Source organism: Morone saxatilis, unplaced genomic scaffold (assembly GCF_004916995.1).
Source record: "Morone saxatilis isolate NCDOM2014 unplaced genomic scaffold, NCSU_SB_2.0 Contig21, whole genome shotgun sequence".
Lineage (NCBI taxonomy): Eukaryota > Metazoa > Chordata > Actinopteri > Moronidae > Morone > Morone saxatilis.
This window is the reverse complement of record NW_023339774.1, coordinates 5,424,599-5,436,702: the sequence shown is the minus strand read 5'-3', so window position 1 is coordinate 5,436,702 and position 12,104 is coordinate 5,424,599. Positions and strand designations below refer to the sequence as shown.

Sequence of the window (12,104 nt, the reverse complement as noted above, 5' to 3'; positions counted from 1 at the left end):
ACACAACACACACAACACACACAACACACACACACACACACACACACAGTGGGGAGGACAGAGGATGAAACCACACTTTGTCAACACGGGACTGTGCCTGCAATGCTAATGACGTTCATTTGAATTTGTGTAGGCCTATATAAGAGAGAAAAAGAGGGATGAAAACAGGCATAAGGGGAGCAAAGACAGGGCACACAGATTGAAAGATGACAGAAAAGTGATGGCTGCCATGTAGTGTACTGCATGGAAGTGTAGCCTAGATAAAAATCTCTAAGGCATTCAACAAGCAGCGTGGACTGATTAGTCTCAAAGGGAGCAGCGCGACTGGCTTGTTACCTTGTGCAGACCCGGAACGACTATCTCGCTACTGTTGGCACTGATGTCCTCCTCCAAATTAAACCACTCCCCTTGCTCGGTGCGGGATTGGAGGACGAAGCCTGTGATGGGAGGGTGCTGAGCTTCAGGAACAGACCATTGCAGAACAACACCTGCTGAGCCCTGATTAGCCGACAGCGACACCGGGGGCTTCAGTTTACTTCTCCTCAGTGGAGGATCTGATTCAGAGGGAGGGAAGAAAGACCTTCAGTCGATGAGCCAGATACGTTCTGGTGGAAAAATTAAATTACAGGGCAGGAAATTGCTACCGCCACAGATGTTCAACCTTGAGAGTGTGAGGGGAGTAGGGTTGGGGCTGATGTTAGTTCTTTGTATTCCCAAATAAACTGCAATATACTGTTTGAGGCATATTCACTAATATTTGAGTCAAACTGTCATAATACTGTGTGTAATACTGTGACAGTTTTGGACACAATAATAGTAGCAAGACATTTAAACATCCCCACTGTTACATTGAAACGACAGGTGTAGCCCCCCAACACACCTATTATTCACAAGCTACTTTCTCCAAATGCTGGCGATCCCAATTCACACACAAGTAAGCCTTGATATACGATACGCTTGCAATATTGATGATGATTGATTGCATCTAATTGGGAGATTTTTAGTACCGACTTAACTGACAGCTAGATTTTTTCACCAGAGAAGGTTCATCGCTCTGTTCCACAAACACAAACCCTTGGGAAAAATAATCTTTTATTCTAGACCTCTTATCCAGCAGCAGGTTGAACCTTCAAAGGTATTTTTGTGATCTCTTAGATGTCTCAAGGATGTCTTACTCTCTGCCAGGAAAGATAAAATGTTTCCAAGGGTAAAGTCAACATTTAACTCACAACATTTCCACAGACTGCGGCATCCACTGCCCTGGTCTGCCATAGGCTAGAGCAGACGACTAAACATACCATGATGTACTGTACATCCAGCTAAGAACGCCCAGTGAAAACATGGGAGTTAAATGTTGCATTCACCCCCCGGCGAACATTTGATAATTCCAGGAAGACTGCAGATATCCGTCATATCACTAAAATACCTTTAAAGAGTGGAGTTTCTTTCTTAAGGCTGAGTGCAGACACCAGGTCGTAGCTAGCATATCAGCCACGCAGTAGCCAAGTTTCCTTTTGGCCTTTGGACATGTGACGCAGGGAATTAACTTTAATTAAAATTGATATAATGTGCTGCTGGCAGAGTTTGCCATTTCAACTAGCTAGCTGAAAGTTTTACGTGTTGTTCGCTGCAAACAAAAAGAATGAATATAAATACAACATTTCATAGGAGTTATTAGATTTAAAGCTCAGTGAGTAAAAATCTGCATCTGGATCCAAAATGGAACCAGCTAATTTGGAGGAAACTGGGGAATGGCACTGACCCAATGTCCGGGCAGTGGCAATCTCGCTGAAGGGTCCGGTGCCCATTTTATTGTGAGACAGGATGCTGAACTGGTAGTCGGTGGCAGGGGACAGGCCTGTCACCTGCAGGCTGAAGCCAGACGAGGGGGGCACGGGCACAGAGAACCAGTCTTGCTTCCCTTCATTATCACCCGCTGAAATCTTCTTCACCCTGCAGAGGGAGCAAGACGGAGAGAAAAGAAGTCAGAACAAAAGAGCAGCGGAGAATTCTGGGAGTCTGGTTTTATGAAACATGACAGAAAAGTAGGTTTCATTAATCATTCATACTCATCATCCGCTCCGGATTTTGTAGCAGCGACAGCGCTGATGTATCCCTCCAATTGCACAGAGAGCTTGCAACTCCAATTATGGTGATTTTCATGTTCCTACTGGTTCCTACGCTTATTTTATACAGAGCAAATTACTTGACCCGGGGCTAAAAAAAAAAAAACTATTCACCCATTTAAAATGGGCCGAACTTTTGAAAATGATTAATGTCAGTCTGAAAATACTGCCCTTTTTTTGTTTTTGAAGATGATAGCTTTGACTTAACAGAAATGTTCTTTTATGAGAAAATAAGAAAGGGCAGAACACCACTCGCATTAATGTGGTTTGGATAATCATGAGGTCTTTTTCTTTCACACACTTAAGTGTAGTGTCCATTCACACTAGATACTGTATGTCATTTTGGTGCATAAGGCAGGGATTAGTTTGCTTTCTAAGAGCAATGCATGAGATTTTTCTGTGCTTTTCCTCCTCTGCAGTACCTGGTTTTTACAAGCATACAGTGTGAATATTTGCCGAGAGAGCTTCGACAGCTGACAAATAACTGCATGATCATTATAATTTCATTCGGTGGAAGTGATAGCAAGACCTACCTGAATTTTCTGCCTTCATGACACACAAAAAAAGAAGATTGCAGTTGAAATGTCAACTGGAAAACATTCACATTATATCCTACCATTGATCTTTTGTTTTTCTCACAATAGAGTGTGTTCACTATATGGTCATAACATGTCAGGCTGCCAGAGCAAGGAGTAGCTGAGACATTAGGATGTTGTTTATACCAATCTATTTTTATAGTTTTGATGTAATTTATATTTATTTATATGCTGCTCCTTGCTGCAGTGATGACCCAGTTCCCTGTCAAGGATTAAGATAACTCATCTCAGCTTCATCTGATGTAGCACTCCCAGGTTACAATGTAATTAAGATGAGCATAAGAAGAAGTTGTCTGTATATCACTTGCATTCTCTCCGACATAAAAACCCCCATCTAAATATAGATTCCTATTTGATTAGTGAATCTTTTAAAAACTTTAATTGAATTAAAATAACCTACTTTTTAATAATCATACATTATACATGATACATGATGTCTTCAAGGAGATTTCAAACTGTTGCAGTTTTTATTCTGCTATTATCCTGTACTGTACATCACTGTATTTTGATCACATCACAGCCATATCAAAAACACACAAAATATTCATCTGTGATTTCTAACATTAAAACGCTCATTCACAGGAAACAAACCTATTACGCTCTCTTTCGTCAGTAACCTCCTATTGTAGCTAGCAAGGCCACAGCATTTTAAAGCTATGCTCTGCAGCTGCGTTTTTTATTGTAGCTGCCAAGAAGTGATAACAGATAAATGAATTCCTCATCCCAGAGATCAATAGAGTAATACCAGCGCTGTCGATGGCTGCCATGGTTACAGCCCAAGAAGAAAGTGGGAGGCTTTACACCCACCAAACTGAAAATGTCTGTGCTGATCCTCCATCAAAGCCTGCCTCCCAGGATATGTTGGCCTGCTTCACCCCTGGAGAGACGGACAGAGAGGTAGCCGCATGGGGACTGGTTCCTGTAATGGAGGGAATGGAGAGGAGTTGATGGACAACGGCCAGCACTTCTACCTGAAGCTGCTAAAGTTTAGAGGCCATCTCTAGATGTGCCACATTTATCCGTTGGAGGCGGATTGGAGGCACAGGCATCAGGCCTGTGCTGGTGGTTTACACGGGTATAAAGACAGTTCCAAAAAAACTTTTTTTTAATGTGGACAGCTCACGTAACAGGAAAAGAATGACTTTTGTTATGGTTTTCGCAGATAGAAATCCTTCCGTTTGCACTCACCCAGGACAAAGACTTGTGTGCTGGCTTTCACCGACGCTACACGGTTGGTGGCACTGCACTCCCACACCCCCTGGTGGTCTTTAGTGAGAGGCTGCAGTAGCAGAGAACCGTTGGGTTCTATGGAGTAAGATGTGCGACGAGCCAAGTCAACCTACCAAGAACACAAAGACTGTTCACACATTGGGAAAACTCTGAATATGTCTAAATATGCAGTATACACAGCAGAAATTAGCACAAAAAACGTAATCTAAATGGATCTCTTTTCTCTTCTATTATATTCTAATTTTATTACATCACATAGTTATCAAGGTAAAACTGACTGAATGTATGTAGATTTTATGCCATATTGTCCAGCTCTAATATGCAGTCAGTATTAGTACAGTCATGTTTTTCTCTCACTTTTTCTGTGGCTTTCCACACCAGCAGAATAGATTTGAAAGAAAATAATGAATGAAGTTAAAGAGTACCTTTACACTAAATCAGAGTTGTCAAGTTACACAGCATGCACAATCATTTGGCTATATTATAAACGGATACTGATCTGTGAGTCTAGATTTGAATGCATTTCTTAAATTCAGGAGATGAGTTTGTTAAAGTTGCTTCCTTACTTACTCTTAGAGTTCAAGACCACTAAATCTCTGTGGAGGAAAAGCATTGATGCACTGATCTCAATGGGATGAAAGGTTGCCCTTCTGACCACATTCATCATCAAATTGAGCTGTACAGCACTGGTTGTGCACAGAGCCAGTTACAGCCACTATATGGCAGCACTAACAGAGTTTTCAGCATTACTCCTTCAAGTTACACTGAAAAGGCAGTTTGAGCGACGTTTACTTCTGTAAATGTGCCGTATTTCAGAGTGAAATGGAATGTGGATGGGATAGACTTACAAGAGGGATTTAATCAAATCATTCAGATTTCAAAAGTTGGCTGGCTTAGTGAATACACCACAATATGGTAGAGATATAGAGGACTGTTGGTGTCCATCCACACCTCCCTCAACCACGTCATTAGATCAGGAGCAGGAGGATGACTAAAATGAATAAATTAGATCTCAATCATGTTTGGAATGATTGGTTTGGAAATCTGAACCAGTAGTTATCAAACTTTCTCTGGCATGCCCCCCCCTTTAGAAACCCCTCCGCTCCACCATTTCTAGCACTCATTAACAATGACAGGGGAACCAAAACTAATTTAAAAAATCTGACTTTAACAAACTAGTTGTTTGTTTATTTTCCCTATATGGATCATATTCATTGAACTTAGTTCCACTCAATTTTTTTCCCCTGGTCATCACACCCCCACCGGCAGTGGCTCTACGCCCCACAGTTTGAGAACCACTGATCTAAAGAGTTTTTGCCAACTGACACCACCTCCAGCATGATATTGCTCTGCTAGCTATTTCGACCCACTAGCTGACAGTCAAGTGTCGGTTTGATTGATTTGCTTGGTAAGCTCGTCGCCCCAAATCACAAAAGGGAGGGATTTTGACATACAAATGATGTGATATAGTGTTTTTTTTTTTTTTGCCTGCTGTAACATGAGCTAAGTTCAAAAGAAATATAAAACAAGAAAAAAAGAACATCCTTGTAAACACCTCAGTGCCATGAATAAAACAGCACTACTTACTTATTGAATGACCTGTACTGGGTTGTTTACCTTGCTCCAGGTCACTTTAATTGTTGGGTCTCTGTTTCCTTGACAAGGGATGAGCAGGGTTCTACCGGCTTCCTGTTTGTACTGCTTCTCTGGAGTGACGCTGAATGATGGGGGGTCCTGTGAATTGCCAAAGCAATATAGCTAAATCAAGGAGATTGCGGCAATGCCAACAATGGATTTTAAGACTGGATTACTGCCGCTTTGGACAAGATTATCTTAATAACAAAAGGATTAGCCACACAATTAACTCCCCAATAGTGAAGCCATTGTAGCGAGTCTGAGTTGACTTCTATTAATGCCAGAGGGCTCACACGTCGGAGTGAAAAGGTCAATAAAATGTCGTTTCTGTTAAGTTTTTAATTCGCGGTGGCAGATGCAGTTGCGGCTAATTAAAACACACACACAGTGGTGTAGATAGACAGTTTAGCAGAACTAGAATGACAGCTTCAGCTGTAGTTTCTGTGCTTCCTGGGTTTATGGTGCAAGAATGACTTAATGTACAGTAGAGCGCACACTAACCTGTAGAATTACATCCGTTGGCCCAGATGAACCCATGCTGCCGTAGCTGTTGTATGGGGTACACATGTACACACCAGGAGTATCGTCATTCACTGTGGCCATGAACAAAGAGCCCTCCGGGGTCAAGGTCCATCCTGGGTACTGGGAGAAATACACAATGCTCACTCACATCACTCTGACAGCTAAAAAGAAAAGTAACTATCACATGCAGTCTTAAATGATACATAGCATGAATGGAAGTTTGCAGAGAGCTTAAGGAGCTAAAAGGCAAGAAAATCTGTAACCACTCCAAAGCCATGTATGAGCTCCTCAGCAGTGTTTGATGGATTTACAGAAATACTTTTTTGATATCTGCCTGCCACAGTCCTGCAGTGGTTAAGTACTTAAGTCCCCACTGGGCAGATTATTTCCAAACTTCTTTAAAATTGTGTATTATTTATTAATGTTTTCTTTGCTTTTTCAAGATGATATCTAAACAACATGTAAAAGACAGAGTGATTTTCTGTTCTTCTAATTTCTTTAAGGATATCCCCTTGATCATTGCTTAGGTGAATTCGACCACAGGCAACAGAATTGAGCTTTTAGAATGGCTTCTTGAAGCAGTGGCATTTAAAGCAGTTACATTTTGAAGTCATTTTTTTCCCAATTAAGCCATAGCTGAAAGCCCGTGTTGCGCTTTGACTGTGCAGAAGGTTCCCACTTTTTATTTTCTCTATTATCCCCGCCAGAATTAGGCTGTGAGAAAGTATTACTGTACTGTGCGACATCCCAAGTGGAATTGGAATAATTGGCAGAATAACAGCCTGACTCCAACGCCTGTGTACCCGCACTACAGGAATCTATCACATTTCCTGCGGTGCACCTCATCTACCGGCATGTCCATCGCTCAGACCAAAGTGTTGAAGGGGGTGGGGTCAACTCAGCATGTAAAGGCGCAGGAGGAGGAAGTGGGTGGATCTTTGGCACGCAAGACAAAGAAAATGGTTTTAAAAACTGCCACTTTGGGTTGTTATTTTGAAAAAAAGGTCTGGATCTGAAAGGTTAAAAAATGATTTTGGTAAAACTAGTGGGAAGTCACACCCCCTGCCACTCATCTATAAAGGTTCTTATAACCATCCCTCAGAGGAAGTGAGACTGAGGTGGAACTGAAGAAAAAAAGAAGAGGGCGAGAGGGCGAGAGGCAGTAAAGAGTTCATTGGGGATTGCTTCAAAAGCTTTTAAGGTTGAACACATCATCCCCTTCCATTAAGATGTACCTGGTTGAATGACTATTCAATTGAAAACCTGAAAGGAAATTTCAATCAGTGGACAGAGGAACTGTCACATTAAAATGACTGATGAAATGAAAAATAGAGCGTCTAAAAAAAGAAAAATTGTTGCTGCTCTGCAGTTTCATAGGCAAATAGAGCGGACTGACGGTTAAAACAGGCAGCTGTCACTTTAGTCAGCAGAGCCGTCTGACATTTCTCTGCTAAAGGAAAATTAATGGATTCAATGGATGCCATGTCCCTGCAACGTCAATGAATAGAGTAGTGTTGACCAGAGAACGCCTGGGACAAAAGTTTGAGTTTGGGCACACGGTTCAGACAGTATTAGGGTGATTACACTTCCAGCTGGAAATGATTATTTTATTACCAAGGACAGGTCAAGTGGCTCTCCATCTTTTTTCCAATCCACACGGAGCAGTGGAGGCTGAGCCGCCGCTGGGCAGGTGACCATGCCGTCCATACCTGTGGGAAGGTACGTTTTCTGGGGCATTTGGAGAGCCTGGGCCGGGTCTGAGCAGAGAAAAGAAATTGAAGTTGTTTATATGAAATAAATACTACAATTTAAATACACCTTACTGTTTCAGTACTGTGGGAAAACACATATGCTGCAGAGAAACTGTGCCATGATCCAGTCTGAGAGCAGATTGTTTTGTTGTGATGAATTTTCTATGAGCCTACGTTTTTACTACAAGCGCTGCTCCTTGTATTTACAGCTGACTGAATGTGTCGGCAGGGTTTTAAAGGCCTACAAACAAATGTTCAGAAGAAAGCTTATTTCTAACAGTTACTGATTTAATCCAGTTACAAGCAAATACAATCCAATCTGTGCATTTCTTTGAAAGGAATAGGCGAGATTCAAAACGCATAATTGGAACCTGCTGCTGTCACTCCCAAATGAATTACGGTGTCGTTTTAATAGACTGATTATCAATAAACAATAACTACATTTCATTATTACTGTTTTCTGATGTGGTTAAACATTTAACAGATAAACAGGCTTATATTTTCAATTATGATTAGTTGACAAACACAAAATGAACACTGAAAGTCAGCTCATCAATAGTGTTTCATGAGAAAATAAGAAAAATATTGGATTTTCAAAGGAAGCTGTTGTTCAGTTTCACTCATCAGATGTAGAAAGTGTGCTAACTTTCTCTCTTACAGTTTGTTACCCTGACAGCTGAAACCAGTGCGTTAGAGAGAAAAAAGTTCAGCTTTATCAGAAAGCTCTAGATGGTTCTCACCCAGCATCTTGTCTCTTTGAGGAAATGCCCACTGAAAGAGGTATAGACAACTCCTTTATGGTACACTTAATGGCACGCTCTCTGCCTTATGGTCCTCTCTGCATTTACTTACAGTATTTTTGCTGTGATGGCAATAACATCAAAACAAGTTAAAGAGCAACTTAACAGCTGAAAGTCTTGTCTTTGCTGACCTCCAGTGGTTTAACTTTTCTCTTTGCTCCAGTGATGTAGAAGTGCACTCAAGGGTGTGTCAGCACACTGTGACATCATTGGTAGGTGTGGTTACAGAGGGAACAGAGCACCTCCATGACCACACCCAACATTGTGGGCAGAAGTGAAACACACAAGTAAATCCTTTGTCCACCTTGTCCTAATTTTTTACTCAGACTTCTCTGTGCTTGACCATCGGCCATCCAGGAACCTCTCTGTGGTTTATATTTTAATAAAGTAATTAGATAATACAGTGCTTTACATAAAATGATTCAGTGTTAATGAGGCAAATTTAAAATAAACTTTTTTTTTAATGTATTCAGTGGTAGAGTTAAACCATAATGTATTGAAACAGAAAAAAAGGAAAGAAAGGATCATAACTACAAACTACACACAGAAACTTACGCATCACTGTGAGGTTGGCAGAGGCCGTGGGCGGGGTCAGCAGGCCATTGGTCGGCATGCATGTGTAGTTCCCAGAATCCTCTGGGATGACCCTGGAGACGAGTAGAGTTCCATCTACCATGATCTTCACTCGCGACTTCAGAGACCTTGGGAAAAAGCACATGGGAGTTCTTTAATATGTAAAGAACAAACCCGCCACTTCAGAATAACAGCGAGAGGTAATTCAGCTCTTCCAGTCAAACAGGCTCTCAGAGAATCAACAGTGTAGGAGGGATTTTTTTTTATTATTTTTTTTCTATGAGTTATTCACCGCTGTGTGCAGATGGAGGTTAAGGAAATTTCATGTAATTTCAGTTAGAGTGGGAAGCGGAGTGCCTACTCATTTTATACATTGCTACACTAACAGGGAAACCAGAGAGAAAACCTGAGGACTCTACCAGGCTGCAACTCCTTACAACCAGGTTACATATGCACACTGACAATATGTGTTCCTAGAACCAATCAGTCACACATTTGGGCTAATTACCATGTAACTGTAAAAGACCTGGATGTTTCTCATCACTACTCTGTTTTTCTCTCTTGCATCATACTGCTTTATTTAAGCTCCACTTACCGCTATTTTTAGAATAATTATGAATTAAGTGAAAAGGGGTCGCTTGTAGTGACAAACCCACAAAGAATTAAGCAGCTCTACAGAGGTTTTCAGGCTCTTTTAGCACAATGACTTGGTTTTACGGCACATTTTCTGTGTTGTTCTGTCGCAGTGTTTCCAGCAGTACTTTGTTTCAGGAAACAAGCTCCCAGTGTACCCTCCCTGCCCAGCACCACAGCAGCCAAAGAGCCAAACATTTCACTCAGGAGAGAGATTATTCATCAGTTGCACATAAACCTAACTCTAAACGAATGTTGCCTGCACCTCATCAGTTATATGATTTAAGTTTTCATAATAAACGCTACATGTGCCATAAACTTCTTCAAACTAAATCCAAACATCCACAATGGAACTGAGGATATATTCAACCTAAAAAACCAAACTGAAAGTCTTTTTCGACATTCTCAGAGTATCTCACTATTTTTAACAAAGCAATTACAAAAGAGCTTATTTCCCAAAATGAGTCCCAGATAATCAGAATAATCCTCGTGTGCTCTACTCAGCTGTTAACAGCATTATATATCAGCTCCAAAAAGCCTCTCTGAAACTTTTCCCTCATCAAACTCAGGTTGAGTATTAACCTGAGTGTAACTGAAATGAATAATGATATGTGTGATAGAGAAATGCTCAGGAGAAGAAGTAATGCAAATTAAGCCCTCCACCTGCTCAACTGACCCTATCCCAGCCACCGTTTTTTAAGAGTGTTCAATTGTCTGGTGGATGATGTGCTGGCAATCACGAGCCATTCCCGGCTCACTCGGTTCTACTTCCTGCCAGTGAACACGCTATTGTGAAACCTCTCTTACAGAAAAGCTCATTCAGTGCTTCACAGTTTCAGGCCAATTTCATTTCTTTCTTTTTTAAGGTAACATGACTGAAGCTTTTTTTCCGCCCCTTCTGCTTTGTATTTTATGTGTCTTTTTGGCAGAGACTATTAAACGCTGTCTTCATTAAGTCTGCTTTACTTTATCTTATCGCTGTTTGGGAGAATAGGAAGTCAAAAACACGCTGACAGACACGCCTGGTATATCATTACTGGGTAAAGTTATTCTGCCTAATGTGTCAGGTAACAATTGCCTTACACATCCAGCAGACATGGAGCAACATTAGCATTCATTTGAAGTTGTGTGTCTGTCTAGCGGATGAATGTACAATACAATAAAGTACAATATTCTCCTTTTATCTCTGGTTTTGTCTCCACTTACTTCTGAGAAAAATATCTGGCTCCTCCACTGTTCCACTTTGTTCATCAGCTAGTAGCTAACTTTGTCTACAGTTTCAGGTTGAGCAGGTGGTGACCATTGCGAACAGGGTACGAGAGCGCTGAGTCTGAACCCTACACTAAATGTAGGCTAAATAGCGCTACAGAGCAGCAGAGGTGGGTGATAATGCTCTGTGAGCTTGTGTAACCCCTTTCACATCACAAATAATTTGTAATTATTAATTTGATAATAATCATCTGATTATTTGTTACTATACATATATATATATATATATATATATATAATTATAAATTAGTAGTACTATATATATATATTTAAGTATAAATTAGTAGTACTTATTCCCTACTTGAGTGTTTCCATTATAAACTACTCTATACTTTTTACTTCACTACATGTGTCCGACAGCTTTAGTTACTTTTTCATACCCTTCCTGTCTAGTGAAAGCCATGTATCTCCATAGTTGGTGATTTTGATTTTTTCTGATAAACTGAAGGAGGAAGTGTTCCTTTATGAGTTGAGATAATTCTCCCCCTTCTTAAGCTAAGTATACAATTTAGATTAGCTGGAAACTGCATTGTCACAAAGCCGAGATCAGGGCTTCTTTATCTGAGCTCATAAAAAAATTTACTTTTTTTGAGATACAAGGTTCTCACAGGCCAGCGACAATACATATCGAGGTTTATAGAATATGATGCACTGCTGTAGCTTAAACTACTCAACAATGTGTAAAGGAGTCAAAATGAGCATAACCTTAAACATCTACAGGAATAAACATACATAATAAAACAGCAGTAATATTAATCCACAAACATCATGTATAATAATAGGAAAACACTAACAGGGACCATTTTTCTCCCGAATTAGTACTTTTACTTTTAGTACTTTTACATACTGAATGCAGGACTTTTACTGTTAGTGGAGTATTCTCACTGTGTGGTATTACTACTTTTAGTAAAGGACCTGAACATTTTGTCCACCACTGATGATATGATATTAAATGGTAAATGGTAAATG

The 12,104-nt window shown here is 40.5% G+C and overlaps 1 protein-coding gene across 1 annotated transcript in view; it reads right to left on the bottom strand.

Annotated features, from left to right (window-relative positions):
* igsf9a (immunoglobulin superfamily, member 9a) overlaps positions 1 to 12,104 on the bottom strand; it is a 51,796-nt gene that overhangs the window by 14,061 nt on the left and 25,631 nt on the right. The window contains exons 8-15 of the mRNA XM_035668621.1: positions 9,216 to 9,361; positions 7,724 to 7,866; positions 6,089 to 6,229; positions 5,570 to 5,686; positions 3,911 to 4,061; positions 3,530 to 3,641; positions 1,763 to 1,953; positions 337 to 554 (exon numbers count right to left, since the gene is read on the bottom strand). Of these exons, the coding sequence (XP_035524514.1) occupies positions 337 to 554; positions 1,763 to 1,953; positions 3,530 to 3,641; positions 3,911 to 4,061; positions 5,570 to 5,686; positions 6,089 to 6,229; positions 7,724 to 7,866; positions 9,216 to 9,361 (1,219 nt within the window). The remainder of the gene's footprint in view (positions 1 to 336; positions 555 to 1,762; positions 1,954 to 3,529; positions 3,642 to 3,910; positions 4,062 to 5,569; positions 5,687 to 6,088; positions 6,230 to 7,723; positions 7,867 to 9,215; positions 9,362 to 12,104) is intronic.